The sequence below is a fragment of the Tamandua tetradactyla genome, chromosome 3, assembly GCF_023851605.1.
Source record: "Tamandua tetradactyla isolate mTamTet1 chromosome 3, mTamTet1.pri, whole genome shotgun sequence".
Classification (NCBI taxonomy): domain Eukaryota; kingdom Metazoa; phylum Chordata; class Mammalia; order Pilosa; family Myrmecophagidae; genus Tamandua; species Tamandua tetradactyla.
The window spans coordinates 79,606,179-79,619,803 of NC_135329.1; the positions used below are offsets into that span (position 1 = coordinate 79,606,179).

Consider the following 13,625-nt stretch of genomic DNA (forward strand, 5'->3'; position numbering starts at 1 on the left):
TTCCTCACCTGTAAGGGGGAGTCTCACGGAACCAGAGAGGAGTGGCCAGGTTGTCATGTGTGGGTCCAAAGGCAGCCAGTATGCATTGTTTATTACTCTTATTACTAAGCTGAGCCTTTCCCTTGAAAGCTTTCCTAGTTAACCCACCACCTGCCTTGCCCTTTAGATAAACTTGTAGTCTTTTACAAAAGGACTTACCGCGGAGTTGGCTCAGAGGAGAGAGAAGGGGAATGGCCTCCATCTGCCAGCTGGGGCTGAGCCTTGATGAAGTGCTGGCCTTGGCACCCTGTGGGCTTGGGGTTCTCACCTGGCTGGGGGCCACTCTCACCAGTAAGCATGACATTGGCACTTGCATCTAGCAGCAACACAAAGAAGAACATTTTGCACAGGCACACCTCTTAGGCAAATCTTCCCTACCACCCCAATGCTTGTGAGGAGCTATGACTACCCACCCCCTTGTGCCTCCCCCAGGCATCCCCTGGTTCAGCCATCTCTATCTTGCCCCACTTATTCCACAGCCTCCTAGTCTCCCTGCCCATCGACCTCAGCCCTGCAGCCAGCCAGCCAGTAGGACCCTAATCCAACCAAATTCAGAGTACCCCTCTACTCCCAGCTCTCAGGGCTCCCATCTGACTCAGGTAGAAGCCCAAATCCTGCTAAGTCCTTGGCCCTGTGCCCTGACCCCACTGTCTGTGCAGCCACACCTCCAGCCACTCTCATTGTGGCCCCCCTGCCACACGTGAAAGTGCCAGGGCTCCATCCTTGAAGTGCTCGGTTCTGCAAGGCCGCCCTTCACATTCCTCAGGGTTCCACTCACAGCCTCCTCCATGGCAGGGCTTTCCTGTTTCCAGCAAGCCAAGCTCAAACCTCCCCCTTCTCTGCACAGCATACCATTCTCTGCCCTTGCCCTCTCTGCACTCCACCCCCTATGCTCTGTGTGCCACTGTCCCCCTAGAAGATCAGCTCCTATAAGGGAGGGAGCTTGCCTCCAACAGGACCCAGCACTCAGCGGCACTGGCTTCTTGATGGAAGGAGTGCAAGCTGTTCTAATGGGACAGAGCCCCAGCCCCCAGTCCCCAGGCACACACTACATGAAGGAGGACAGCTGACTGGTCTCTCCTCAGACATCTGGACACCATCCAGCAGAAATGTTCATCCCCATGGACCCAAAACCCCACTTCTGAGAATTTCTCCTAAGGAAACAATGGGAGAAGTCCACAAATTTTATGACTTCCCGCCCAGATTTTCCACAAAGAACAGGTATTAAACATCTATGCGCACACACACCAAGTAAGTTGTAATTCTGGAAAAAGGAGAAGGGAAATATAGGTTGTACCAGAAAAAAAAACTTGAAAAAGTAGTCTTTGCAGGCAGAGTATCCCAGATATGAGGAAGGAAATTCCAGCTAAGAAAACTGGGAGTTCAAAGATAGTCTAACAACATAAAATATCTTTTAAAAGAAATTATTAAAATCCGACTTTGTGGGGCAGGCCATGATGGTTCAGCAGGCAGAGTTCTCACCTGCCATGCAGGAGACCCGGGTTCAATTCCGGATGTCTGCCCATGCCAAAAACAAAAAATCCAACTTGTGATGCCCAAAAGGTGACGTTTCTGAGACTTACCAGCCTGGGCTCTTAAACTTGGAACTAGTCCATTAAGACCTATTTTCCCCCCAATAACAACATATAAACACTGCTTCCCAAAGAGCAGATGACAGAATCCCAAGACAGTGGTGGCCACAGAGGCCCAAGGGGGTGGTGCCCCCATCCTGTCTTCTACTCAACTTGCAGAGAAGCCCCACTGCCTCCCCTCCTGGTCCCACTCGGTCTCTGCTGACCCTGGAAACCAGCCTCCCCAGGGACTCTGGCCATGCAGAGCAGCAAAAGCAAAGCACAGGAAACAGGCACAGGCAGAGATCAGCAGTATGCTGGGGTGTCCCTTAGGCAGAAACGGCGGGCACATCCCCATCCTTGACAATGGACAGCTCAGCAAGCTGAAGAGGCTGCAAGCACCCAGTCCCTTCCCAGACTGCTGTCAGTCACTGGCTTTCCCTGAACAGGTTTCATACTATGCCAATGTCCAAAACCAAAGTGGACACTCCTTGAGGACAGGTAGCTGTTTCCTTATACGTTTTCTGCATGCCACAACACCTAAGACTGCTTATAACAGTATTGGGAATCAAATAGCATCCCCCACAAAAGGCAGGTCCCAGCCCCTGGTCCTGTGGGCATAAGCCCATTTGTAAATAGGACCCTTGAAGATGTTATTAGTTCACGTACCCACACTGAATAGTGGGGCGGCCTTCATCCACTATGGCTAAGATCCTTCTAAGCGAAGGAAAACTGGATGTGGAAGAAGCCATGGGGAGCAACCAGAAGATGGAAATCAACAAAACCCAAAAGAGAAAGGAGAAGATGCCCCCATGTGCACTGAGGTATGACAGAAAAGCCAAGGACCAAGGACAGCAGGCAGCCAGCCCCACAATGCCACCAGCTTCTGGGGGAAAACACCATCTCGCTGATGCCTCAAACTGGACTTGCCCCAGCCTCAAAATTATGAGTCAATAGCTTTCTGTTATTTAAGCCAACCCACTGTATGGGATTTTTTTTTAGCAGCGAGGCAACTAATACAACAAGCATTCAGGAGTATTTGTTGATAACTTACAATACTAAATTAAAAATACCAAGGCTCAATGGAATCAAATAAATAAAATATTACTAGGAATATTAAACTTAGGAAGTAATCTGATAAGTGACATCAATTCAATCTTCAGCCAAGTAGACTTTGTTAAAAAAGAAGAGACTGTTGGTTGGCTAACTGCATCTTAACTATGGGTACCAGATGATTTAGCACTGGAGATGCTAACGTGTCTATGAAAACAGCATGCATATTTCATGTCCATGGGCTAGAGCAAAGTTTGTGAGTGTAGATGGATCCCTGTGGAGCCTGGCTGGTGGCTCACCCTCCCAGTCACACCCTGCACGCCCACAGGCCCAGGCACACAGGCACTGTGATAGTAGGATCTGCACTTCTTACCCTTGGCTCCACTGGCTAGGCTCCAGCATGGCTGGGGCTCTGCTGCTCTGTGCCCAAGGCCATCCTGGAGGCTGATGTCTGGGCAGTTGACTGAGCCTGGCAGTGGTAAGGAGCTATCATACACGAGGTCCATATAGCTGTAGAAGCCGGGAATCAGGAAAGTGATGTTCTAGGGGACAAACAACGACGTTTCAGAACCAGGGGAGGGCCCACATGAACCCCAGACCCCTCCATCCCTAGGTCAGGAAAGACCCTGACCAAATATCCTGTAGCACCCAACACCTCTTTCTTATGAAAAAGACAAATAAATTATGATACAAATCACTTCATCTCCTCTACACCTGAGCAGACATCTGGCCTCCACTGCCATGTTTCCCTAGGGCCCCAGAGACCCAGGATGTCACCCGTGACCCTTACATGGCTCACATGGATAGCTTAAGTTCTTCCAGAACAGAGATGCGTGTACAGTAGAAAAGGTCGTGGGCAGAGACGCCAGCCTAAGGGTCCAGAGGAGCCTCCCCCATTCAGGCCACCGCCAGCCCTGTGCTCCAGAGTAAGGGTCCCAGGGCAGCACTGCACACACAAACACATCTCTGAATCTGCTGTGCAGCCTCCCGCTCCCAGGACGGCTGCCCACAATGCCGCCACCATGCCCACTCCCGGGAGAGATGCCCAGGCCATGTGAATCAAGAAAGCACTTGACCTCACAGAGGGAACTTGAGGAGTGTGGGCTTGCCCCCCTCCAGGGAACCTTTTGCATGAACTTAATGCCCCATTCCCCATATCCCTGTGAGAAGAGCCTGCTCACACACTAAGCTAACTGCATTTAAGTAACCTCAATTTGACTGACTTGACTTAGGTACAGCTGCTTTTTAGTATTTCTCTTAGAGAATGGGGGAGACTTTCTTGGAGCCTCACATGAGGTGGGGAAGTTCTAAGTACGTATTGCCGGGTCCTAGCTGCGGCCCCAGTGCAGGGGACAAGTGGGGATGAGAGGGATAAGAGGGAACAGACACTCCAGGCTGGCCCCTGAGACGCACAGGGCCTTTGCGAAAGACACTGGCCAGCATGGGATGCAAGGACAGCTCAAGACAAAGCAATGCCACTCAGCAGGGGCTGCAGACTGAGGACTCCTAGGATGCCCCCCACCCCGCCATGCCTCCCATGGAGACCTGGAGGACCCTGTGATGCCTCATGGTGGAAGCAAGGTTATCCCAGACTGCCTGGAGGAGCAACAATGCAGGGCAAACATGGAGGAGTAGGCCCAGTGGCCAGACCTGGGGCCAGCAAGGCCCAGGGACACCAGCCCGGCCTTCAAACCACCTACTGCCATCACATGAAGTGAGATGAGCAGATCCAGCCCCACTGCAGATGGTGACCAAACGCTCCACTGTCATTTTAAGCCCCAGAAGGTGAGGGGATTGTTATGCAGCCATGGGGCTGGGAGCGCTTGGCATGGTATTGGAGGAGGTAAAAGTGTGAGGACCTTCTTGCTGGCCTGGCTCTGGTGGCTGGCAACACAACTTGCCATGTTCAAGGAATGTCAACAGACCCAGTGCAAGGAGGTGAGGTGGTGGGCACAGCTCCCCTGTTTTGGTGACCACACAGCCCAGGCAACAGTCAGAGGGCAGAGATGGAGCAGTGGTCTGCACTCAGGCCTGTAGGCTGGGAAACTACCAGTTGGCCAAGGTCCTCCTGCAGCTATGCCAGCTACCAGGTGTCACAGGCGGGTGTTGGACCACTCCCCTTCTTTGGATGGCCCACCACAGCAGCCAGGTACCTAAGGACTCTGGGGTGCAGGTGAGCATCGGCCACCAAGGGGGAGTGGCCTGAGAAACGAACCCAAGCAGGTAGAGTGGAGGGACCCAGCCTGGCCTCCCCATCAGCTATGCAGCAGGTGCCCCTTCTCTGGGCTGAGGTTGGTGGGTCTGCTCATCTCACTACATGTGATGGCAATAGGTGGCTCGAAAGCCAGGCTCCTGTGTAAAGTCAGCAACTGGGCCAGAAAACAGTGAAGGCCCACCCCACACTAAGGTCCTATAAATGCACACAACATACACTGGCAAACAGACCATTCCCTCTGGGTGAAGGAGGGGCTGGAGGCCACCTTGCCCAGGGAGGGGGAGGAGCATCCACCTTGCCAAGGAGTTCGGCCCTTCCATAGCCAAACAGCATGAGGGCAAAGCTGTGGTTGATGCCATAGATGGTGCCGTCGGGCAGGAGGGTGACGAGCCCACTGATGGTAGAGAACACCCAGACGGAAGCCGAGAAGACCTGCTCGGGTGTGGCCTGGCTGTTGGCCGCCTCCTGGCTGCTGGGTTTGGGTTTCAGCTTTAGGCTCAGAGGGAAGGTAGTGCCATCCTTAGCTCTTCCAACGGACCTCTGGATCTTGAGATCCTGATAGGAAACATGCAATTCAAAGCACAGCATGGAGTCTGTACTCCTTAGATTCAAGCTCCCTTCCCAGACACCCCTCATGGGGAAAAGTGTCCCAGTAAAGTAGACCTCATCTAATCTCTCTTCCTTCATGTCCATCCTGTGCAGAGCCCTGGACCTATGGCCACGGGTGGGGAGAACCCCAAGTCAGAGCAGACCTCAACCCCCTCCACCCCCGCACTCCAGAGCAGTCTGAGTGCTATACACCCCTGGTGTCATCAGGAATCTGGTGCCCACGGGAGCATGAAAGAAAACCGGGGAGTGGGCTGAGGGGCGGGGATCGGAAGTAGAGGAAGTGCATGTCTTCACAGCTGTGCCCACACCACCCTCACCACTGCTCTGCTGGGTCCCCAGGTTCAACCGCTGAGATCACATTCCTGGCCCAGGGCTGGAGAGGCAGGTGGGAGACAGGGAAGAGATGGCATGGTCCCCCAACCCCCTTTAGGCCTTGGACAGGGGGGTACCCCATCATCCCAGCCTAGGACGACAGCAGCTTCCTGCTGTTTGGGCTCTAGGGGGCCTTGCCACCCCACAGGACCCCCTAAGCAACTCCTCTTGGCTTACGCTGCTTCTGCTTTGGACATGTGGCTGCCTGAATAAATCTCCCTGATCCACATCCCTACCAAATTCTGGAGAGTGGATGCCCTTCCTGGTCTCCAGGGGGCAAGCTGGGCCCATGCCTAGCCTCAGCTCCTCATACCCCACAGTCCTGCGTTTAAGGGCTCAACTCCCAGAACGAGCAAAACTGCCACAGGCCTAGTGAAAGGCCAGAATACAAGACTGAGGACGTGAGGGTGAGCTCTGTGGGCGTCCCTGTGCATGGGCGTTCTTGTGCCCTGTGAGATGTGTCCCTGTGCCCTGTGGAGTGTGTCCTCATGTCCTGTGGGGAGTGTCCCTGTGTCCTGTGGGGTGCGTCCCTGTGCCCTGTGGGCTGCATCCCAGTGCCCAGTGGGGGGCTTCTGGCTTGCCCTCCCTCAGGGCCGTTGCCAACAGGGCCACTTTGACCATTTCTCACCCATTCTGGGGCAAATGCCTGTGTAGGGCCTCACTTATGCTTAGCTTTCGCAGCTGCTCTGAACAGTTTTCCCAAGTAGTTGCCCCAATATGCAGGCTCTAGCTCTAGGGCCCCAGTGACTCTGCTTTAGATCGGAATAAAGGACAGTATGAGCCTAAAGAAGGGGTCTTGGTGGCTTCCAACTGAGCTGGGACACATACAGTTCATAAATGGCACGCTTAGAGGGTTGAGTTCTCAGCTTCAGCCAACCAAGCAAGCAAGAAGTTTGGCAGAGGCACTGAGAAAATCTCTGATTTTTACAGCAGCAGCACTGAGTCCACCAAAACCAGTCATCCAGTCTGACCCTGCAGGTTGCTGAGAGGTGACAGCGGCTGAATACAGAGCAAAGCAGGTGGCAGAGGCAGATGTCAGCTGGGAAAGCAGGAGCCTCAGAACTGGGAGGACTTGGCTGGCTGGCAGCACCTGGCCCCAAACCTTCTCTGCCACTCAGAGCTGCCAACCTAGGAGGGGAGACCCTGAGACCAACAGCCCCAACACTTTTCAGTAAAAAGAGATTCTAGCATGTTCCTCCCAGCATGGTCCAGTGAGAGGACTTCAGGGACGGGGGCGGTCAGCCAGGAAATCATGCGGGGTCTCTGGAAAACAGGAAGCTCTCTGGAACATATCCCACATTATCCATGTCTATAACCCAGATGTGCCTGCTGTGAGGGCCCTTGGCTGGCAGCCACCAGCCCAGCCGCAGACCACCCAGCCAGGCAGGTCAGAGTCCTACCTTTGGGATGTGCTCATTGGGAGGGGGGACCTGCACTGAGGGAATCAGGTCCGTTATCCGCTGCCCAGCCACTTCCTCCCCAGATGCATAACCATGGAGGTGTGCAAACAGACTGTCACAGGACGTCACGATTCCCTTAAAGAAAAAAGCCAGGTTTTCTTAAGCAGCAAATAAGAGCTTCTTAACATTTGAGCCTCATACCACCCTAAACCTCAATCCTCCAAGCCAAAAGCAGGGCCATCAACACCTCTCTCCAAAGGACAAAAGATTCATGGGAGCTGAGGACAGATCCTGGTGCTCCTGTCAGCTATCCCGGGAGCCACAGAAACATAGGGGAGATAAAGGGCAGGGAGGAGGCCCTCTCATGTGCTGCTGTGAAGGGCAAACTGTGCCCACCTCCCCAGAGACACCCACAGTCCCCTGTAAGGCCTTCACCATGCCCACCCAGAAACAGATCCGAAGGGAGCAGTCTGGACCCAGGCTATGTCCCTGCTTGGCCCAAGGCAGCCCTGTCGTAGGAAGATGGAACCCAATGGCATACACAAGGACTGCTGCTCCCCAACATACCCTCCCCAAACCTGGATGGCCACCAGAAACCAGAAGCCAGCCTCTGGCACTCATCGCCCCCAGGCTCGGAACCATATGTGCAAGAAGGACTGAGTGGTAAGATAGGCTGAGGACTCAACAGGTGTTCCCTAATCCTAATACTGAAAAGTGAAGAAAACAGTAAATATGACTCTAAACATTTTCAAGTCAAATGTGTCAAAAGAAAAAAGCACAGGTAAAATGCTAAGCAATGGTTACAGCCTAAGAGTCAAATTAGGAACCTCAGGCCTCCTTAACTTCTCAATGGAAAGTGATGGGCAGGTCGCCAGAAGGGTGGGGGGTGGTCTTGGAGGGGCACAGAGGTACATGGGAGGTAGAACAGAGTGAGGCAGGTGAGGAGATGGAAAGGAGTTAAGAAAGCGGCAGGGAAGAGGCAGGGAGGGAAGATGGGGAAGAGATGGGGAAGAAGTGGGAAGAGGTTAGAAGGAGGTGGGAAGGAGGCAGGCAGGGGTCAGAGAGGGGTGAGGACAGGATAGGAGGAGGTGGGGAGGGGTAGGGAGGAAGCTGGAGGGGGCAGGAGGAGACAGGGAGGCAGGAAGGCAGAGAACTGGCTGAGCCCACAGCACCCATGCGCCCAAGCAGAACACACACTCACATCACTCCGGAACGTGACGCAGGCAGAGACCCGCTCCACGGGCTCCAGGACCACCACACAGCAGCGGCTCTGCGCCTGCCTCATCCTCTTCATCCACACAGAGACTGGAATTTTCTGTCCGCTGCGGTTGACGATGTCCATCTGCATGCACAGACAGGCTCATGTTGCAAAGCCTAGAGCCAGCTCCAGGGGGAACCAACATAGGCAAGTGGGCCGCACTGGGGCAAGGGAGGCCATCAGTCCCAGGGACCCCGTGGGAGGCTGACCTGGAGACCCCAAGGGAGACTGAACAGAAATAAGCTGTTATTCTTGTAAATGATGATTCAATTGTCTTTTGCTTCTTTCAAGATTATCTTTTTGTTTGGGGATGAGGGTTTGATTATATAATGTGCCCATGTACGGATCTCTTTCATGTTATTCTATTTGTAATTACTGAGCTTCTTTGACATATACATTAAAGTTTTGCAACAAACTTGGGGAGTTTGGACCATTATTTCTTCATATATTCTTTCTTTCTCTTTTTCTCCCCCAGGGACCCTAAGGGAGATCATCTGTCCTGGGTACCCCAAAAGAGACTGTCAGTCCTGGGGACCCTGAGGGAGACCATCTGTCCTGGGGACCCCAAGGGAGCCCATCTGTCCTGGGGACCCTGAGAGAGCCCATCTGATCCCAGGACCTGTCCTCCCCCGACCTGAAGTACTTGGAGATTTTCAATCTTGGCTCAGCAGTGTACATTTCATAAATTTACCAAAGTATGAACAAGGTTTCTGATACTCAATATTATAATCTCTGAGTGAATAGTAAACGAAGGCGTAGGTTTCTTTGTTCACCCTCAGCTTCACAGTAACATAGCAGGAAAGAAAGCAGCATTGGTATAAATACCAATTTACAACATATACATGCTGGAGATCTTTGTTTCTGCTTAGTAGCTCATCCTTGAACCAGTAATTCTCTAACACAATTCACCCTTTCTAACTTCTCTAGGTGCTCAACCCACAGGCCTCAGGATCTGCCAACTGCATTCAGCTGTCACTATCAAGCTGGACACCTGTCCCCAAGCACACCACAACCCCAGAGACCCTTCCAGCTGCCCTGCCCATTCCAACAAACACCAGAACAGATACAAGTTGTAAAGACAGTAAAACCTTGTTATTATTTTTGGAATCTGAGCTGGCACCAGTTTGTAAAACACTAGTCAAGTTATGTTGTCATCAAACAAGCATCTGAAATGTTCCTGAAATTAATCAAGGAGAAACAACCACTTCAGCTTCTACGATGCAGTCCTTTCAAAAAACCTCATTCCACCACATCTCACGGAGGAGGGGAAGGCACCTGGGAAGCTGGCCACACTTTCCAGGAAAGAAGCTGCGGTTTGGAGGGGGGATGCCTAGGCAGTGGGAGAAACCAAGCCAGCAACCCAGCTGGAGGTGGGAGCCCTGCCAAGAGTCTCCACAGCCCACTCACCACCGTGTCGAATAGCACCGCGGTGTGCCCATCGGCCTCCACATGCTCCTCGCTGAGGGCCTTGGCCACATCTGAGCCAGACTTCACAAAGAACTGGGTAAGCTGCCGACCGATCAGGTCATGGCTGCTGTAGCCCAGGAGCTCGCACGCCTTATCGTTGGCCACGAGGACCTGAGGAGCGGCAGAGAGGACAGGGACACATAGTCATGAGTATCCTTCCAATCCCAAAAACAGTCCACAAGAAGGGTGCGCAGTCTCTCCAATGGCACCATAGAGCAGCCTCAAGGAAAGCACAGGGACGGCCAACCAGGGCACTGCCTGCGGCCGAGATAGACCATGTGGCCCTCCCCTGCAAAAATAGCTACCTCTCTGTAATCGAGACTAAGGATAAGAGTTGACAATCAGTCTTCTCTCCCATCTAATGATTTCAGCTGCTTGTGTCTAAATACACAATATGCAAATGCATCATTCAGATAACAAACATCCATTCTTATTCAGCTCACACTCAGGCAAGCAGGAGTAAATAACTTATTTTATCCCTTTCCTTAAGCCTCCATCTTGATAAAAGGGCTCAATTTGTTTTAATAGATTCATATTTAGCTCATCAAATTCACATCTTTTTTTTTTTATAAAAGTTATAGAGATAAAACCAAACATTATTCTAATTGCAAACAAAAAAACCACACGCTTCCCTGGTGGGAGTTACAGACTAAAGCGCCAACCCCGGGCCTGCACCTGCCACTCTTACCTCTGTGGTCTTGGCGTCCACAGTGAATACAGCTTTGCTAGGGTTGCCCATGGATGCCGACAGCCCCGAGGACAGGCCCTGTAACAGGGAGCAGCAGGAGGCGCTGGCCAGCGAGCCGGCCACATCCAAGCACTCAGTCAGCCCAGGACAGAGCACTTTGCTTGTGCAGATGTTCTGAGCAGCCAGTGACGACAGGCAGTAGGAGCTCCACCTGTCCTCTGGAAAGAGAGGGAAAGGGACCCTACAGCGCCACCAGGAACTTGCTTCTGAAGCCCTCCTGAACCATGGCCCCACCGGAGAGACCACGGCCTCCACCTGAGCCACAGGCCTGGCCTCCTTCTCATCTTTCCACCTGTCACCATGGATGCCCCTGGCTCAGCCCTCAAAACCTCTGCTCTCTCACTGACTCCCTGACCACTTTAAATGCATTTAAACTGTACATGTACCTATCTGCCCATGCATTTGTACCTCCACCCTGATCTCTCCCACCCGGCTGGCACATAGGTCTCTCCAACGCAATACACCCCAAGCAAAACTACTGTCTCCCCCAGCCTCCTCATCTCAGTGAATGTCAACTCCATCTTTCCAGCTTGACAAACAAGCAAGCCTGAGCCTTCCCTCTATCTCACATCTTCATGGCCAGTCTCCCAGCCATGGCTGACAGCACTCCCTGCAAGCTCTGTCCAGACTCAGCACCTCTGGTCACCACCACACTGCCATCTCTACCTAGCCACCCACACCCTCACCTGCCTCTTGCCCCTGTGGTCTGTCCCAAAGAGCTACCAATAGTTCTTTTGAAACACACATCTGAGCAGGTCACTATGATCCACCAAAGCTTCCCAGCATGCTCAGAGCAAAACCCAAAGTCCTAAGTGGGGCCTAGGGGCCCTGCCAAACTGGCCTGTCACCACACCCCACCCCTAGGGGACATGTTGCAGCAGGCTCCCCACCCCAAAGCCCTTGACCTATTGCCTACTCCTGTCTAGGCCCCACTGGCTCCCTCCTTCCTTTCATTTCAGCCCAAGCACAAACATCACTTCTCTGGGCTGGGTGACCCAAAGCAGCACCCCCCACTGCTCTCCATTCTATCTAGTTCTTTGCGCACACACCCTGCTTCTTCTAGTTCCATCTACTGTTTATACTCAGCTTTGACCCCACTAGAAACATCAGGGCTATGAGAAGGGGCCATTTGCAACTGAAGTCTCTTCAGTGCTGGGGAGGTACCCAGGTCAGGGCAAGAGAATACAGCCAGGCTTGTCCCCATGCTGCTGAGGTGCTCGCAAGAGCATCTCCTTCTGGCATCAAGCATGCCTGCAGCAAACAGGTGTGAGAACAGTTCCCAGGGACTCTGCCCAAAGCCCTGAGCTATGCCAAGAAAGAGGCAACAGCCACATACCACCTGCATGGTTTACTCCGGAGCGTCCAATACGCACGTGGCCACCCTAACAAGGAGGAACATAGTGAGACAGAACACAGGCCCACAGTGGTACCAGCTGAGCTACTGCCCAATCAGGGCTACTACCCACCCTGTTCGCAGCCTGGTCCAAGTGCTGTGTTAAGATCACTTTCCGGAAGCTTCCTCTCTGCCAGTCACACAGCACCTCCTCCCCCTGCCCCCTTCTCTCCCCTGTACTGGGGACACGGAGCTGTCCCTCTGTTATTCCAGGTCCTGAACTGGGGACACAGTGCCGTCCCGTCACCCCTGGTCCTGGGAACACGGTGCTGTCCCACCATCATCCTGGGTCCTGGTTCTGATAAGCAACCTGAGAAACTGGCCAAGGAACCCATCCTGGCTGAGAGCATGTTCCTCTATAGCTGCCTCTCAGGAAGCAGCATGAGGATAATTGGATCTCCCAGGCCAGCCTTCCCAAGACCCTGTCTCCTGTGCAGACTTGGCACATCCCACCTCCCCAACAAGTCCAAGCCCTCTTTCCTCATGCCCTTCCTCTACGATTCCATAGCTTGCTCAGCCTCACCCTCGCTGCTTTCTCTGCCCCCTACTCCTGCAGGTGGCCCATCCTCGATCCTCAGTCAGCCGTGACTCTGGCGCCTGTCCCTGCTCCTTGTGCAGCCCAAGATCCACCTTCCTAAAATGATTGGTGGCACCAACGTTCAGAGACATTCCATGGGTTGGCACCATGGATGAAACCCCCTCTTCCCAGACCCAGTCCTCTCTGTGGCATTTCCTGCATTATTCACCAGCATCCTCAGAACCCACAGGCAAGTTGCCATCCCCTGATACTTCCACACCACAAGCATGCTTGCTCAGATGCCCTTTCCCACGTCAACTCCTTCTCCTCAAGACGAGGCCCTGCCCCCTTCCTCTGGCTCCATGGCATCTCTCAATTTTCCCCACTGTTCCAGGTCCACCCAACTTTCAGCAAGCACCCTGCTATCACCCCAAGTTCCCTATACTATCAGGGCAGAGCCACACTTTCTTCCTCGGAGTGGTCCAGGGCCCATAAGTGTGTCCAGGGTTTGTGGACACCCACTGATTTTGGAGAAACGGGTGGGTATAAGGATGCCCAAGGTCCACCTCCCTGGGAAGAACACCACTCACTTGCTTTGTTGTGAAGCTGGCTGTACACACACGACTCTCCCTATGGTGGCAAGACCCTCCCCACCAGACAGGAGAGGGACCCTGTCTCAGCTACCTTTGGATCTTTGAAAAAATGCACCTGTAGCACAGGGTCATGAAGGATCTGCTGAACCAAATGAGCAGAACTGTCCTACACTTGCCCCCTGTCCAGCCCAGGACAGGGCTTTCCCACACCCTTAAGTGGGAAATACTGCTCTAAACTGATCCAAGCTGCTAGAGCAGAGTCCTGCACCTGAGAGTTGCAGCAGAACAAAACACGGCAGGAGGATGTCCTCTCTGTGTCACCCACCAGTGCCAGCCAAGCACCTGAACAGATGTCTGTCCTCTGCATGAATGGATGGAGTGACTTTTTAT

General features: G+C 53.2%; 1 protein-coding gene and 1 long non-coding RNA gene across 9 annotated transcripts in view; one reads left to right on the forward strand and one right to left on the reverse strand.

Annotated features, from left to right (window-relative positions):
• The window catches only part of LOC143677411 (uncharacterized), a 60,082-nt gene extending 47,404 nt beyond the window's left edge, over positions 1–12,678 (forward strand). Inside the window, exon 3 of the long non-coding RNA XR_013172595.1 lies at positions 9,445–12,678. This is a non-coding gene — a long non-coding RNA (uncharacterized LOC143677411). The remainder of the gene's footprint in view (positions 1–9,444) is intronic.
• PASK (PAS domain containing serine/threonine kinase) overlaps positions 1–13,625 on the reverse strand; it is a 68,719-nt gene that overhangs the window by 42,133 nt on the left and 12,961 nt on the right. For 7 of the 8 annotated variants that reach the window (XM_077153318.1, XM_077153316.1, XM_077153315.1 and 4 more), the window contains exons 3-9: positions 10,673–10,890; positions 9,925–10,095; positions 8,461–8,601; positions 7,260–7,394; positions 5,173–5,433; positions 3,037–3,205; positions 199–355 (exon numbers count right to left, since the gene is read on the reverse strand). In XM_077153318.1, the coding sequence (XP_077009433.1) occupies positions 199–355; positions 3,037–3,205; positions 5,173–5,433; positions 7,260–7,394; positions 8,461–8,601; positions 9,925–10,095; positions 10,673–10,890 (1,252 nt within the window). The remainder of the gene's footprint in view (positions 1–198; positions 356–3,036; positions 3,206–5,172; positions 5,434–7,259; positions 7,395–8,460; positions 8,602–9,924; positions 10,096–10,672; positions 10,891–13,625) is intronic. The other variant, XM_077153320.1, reaches the window with a different exon arrangement.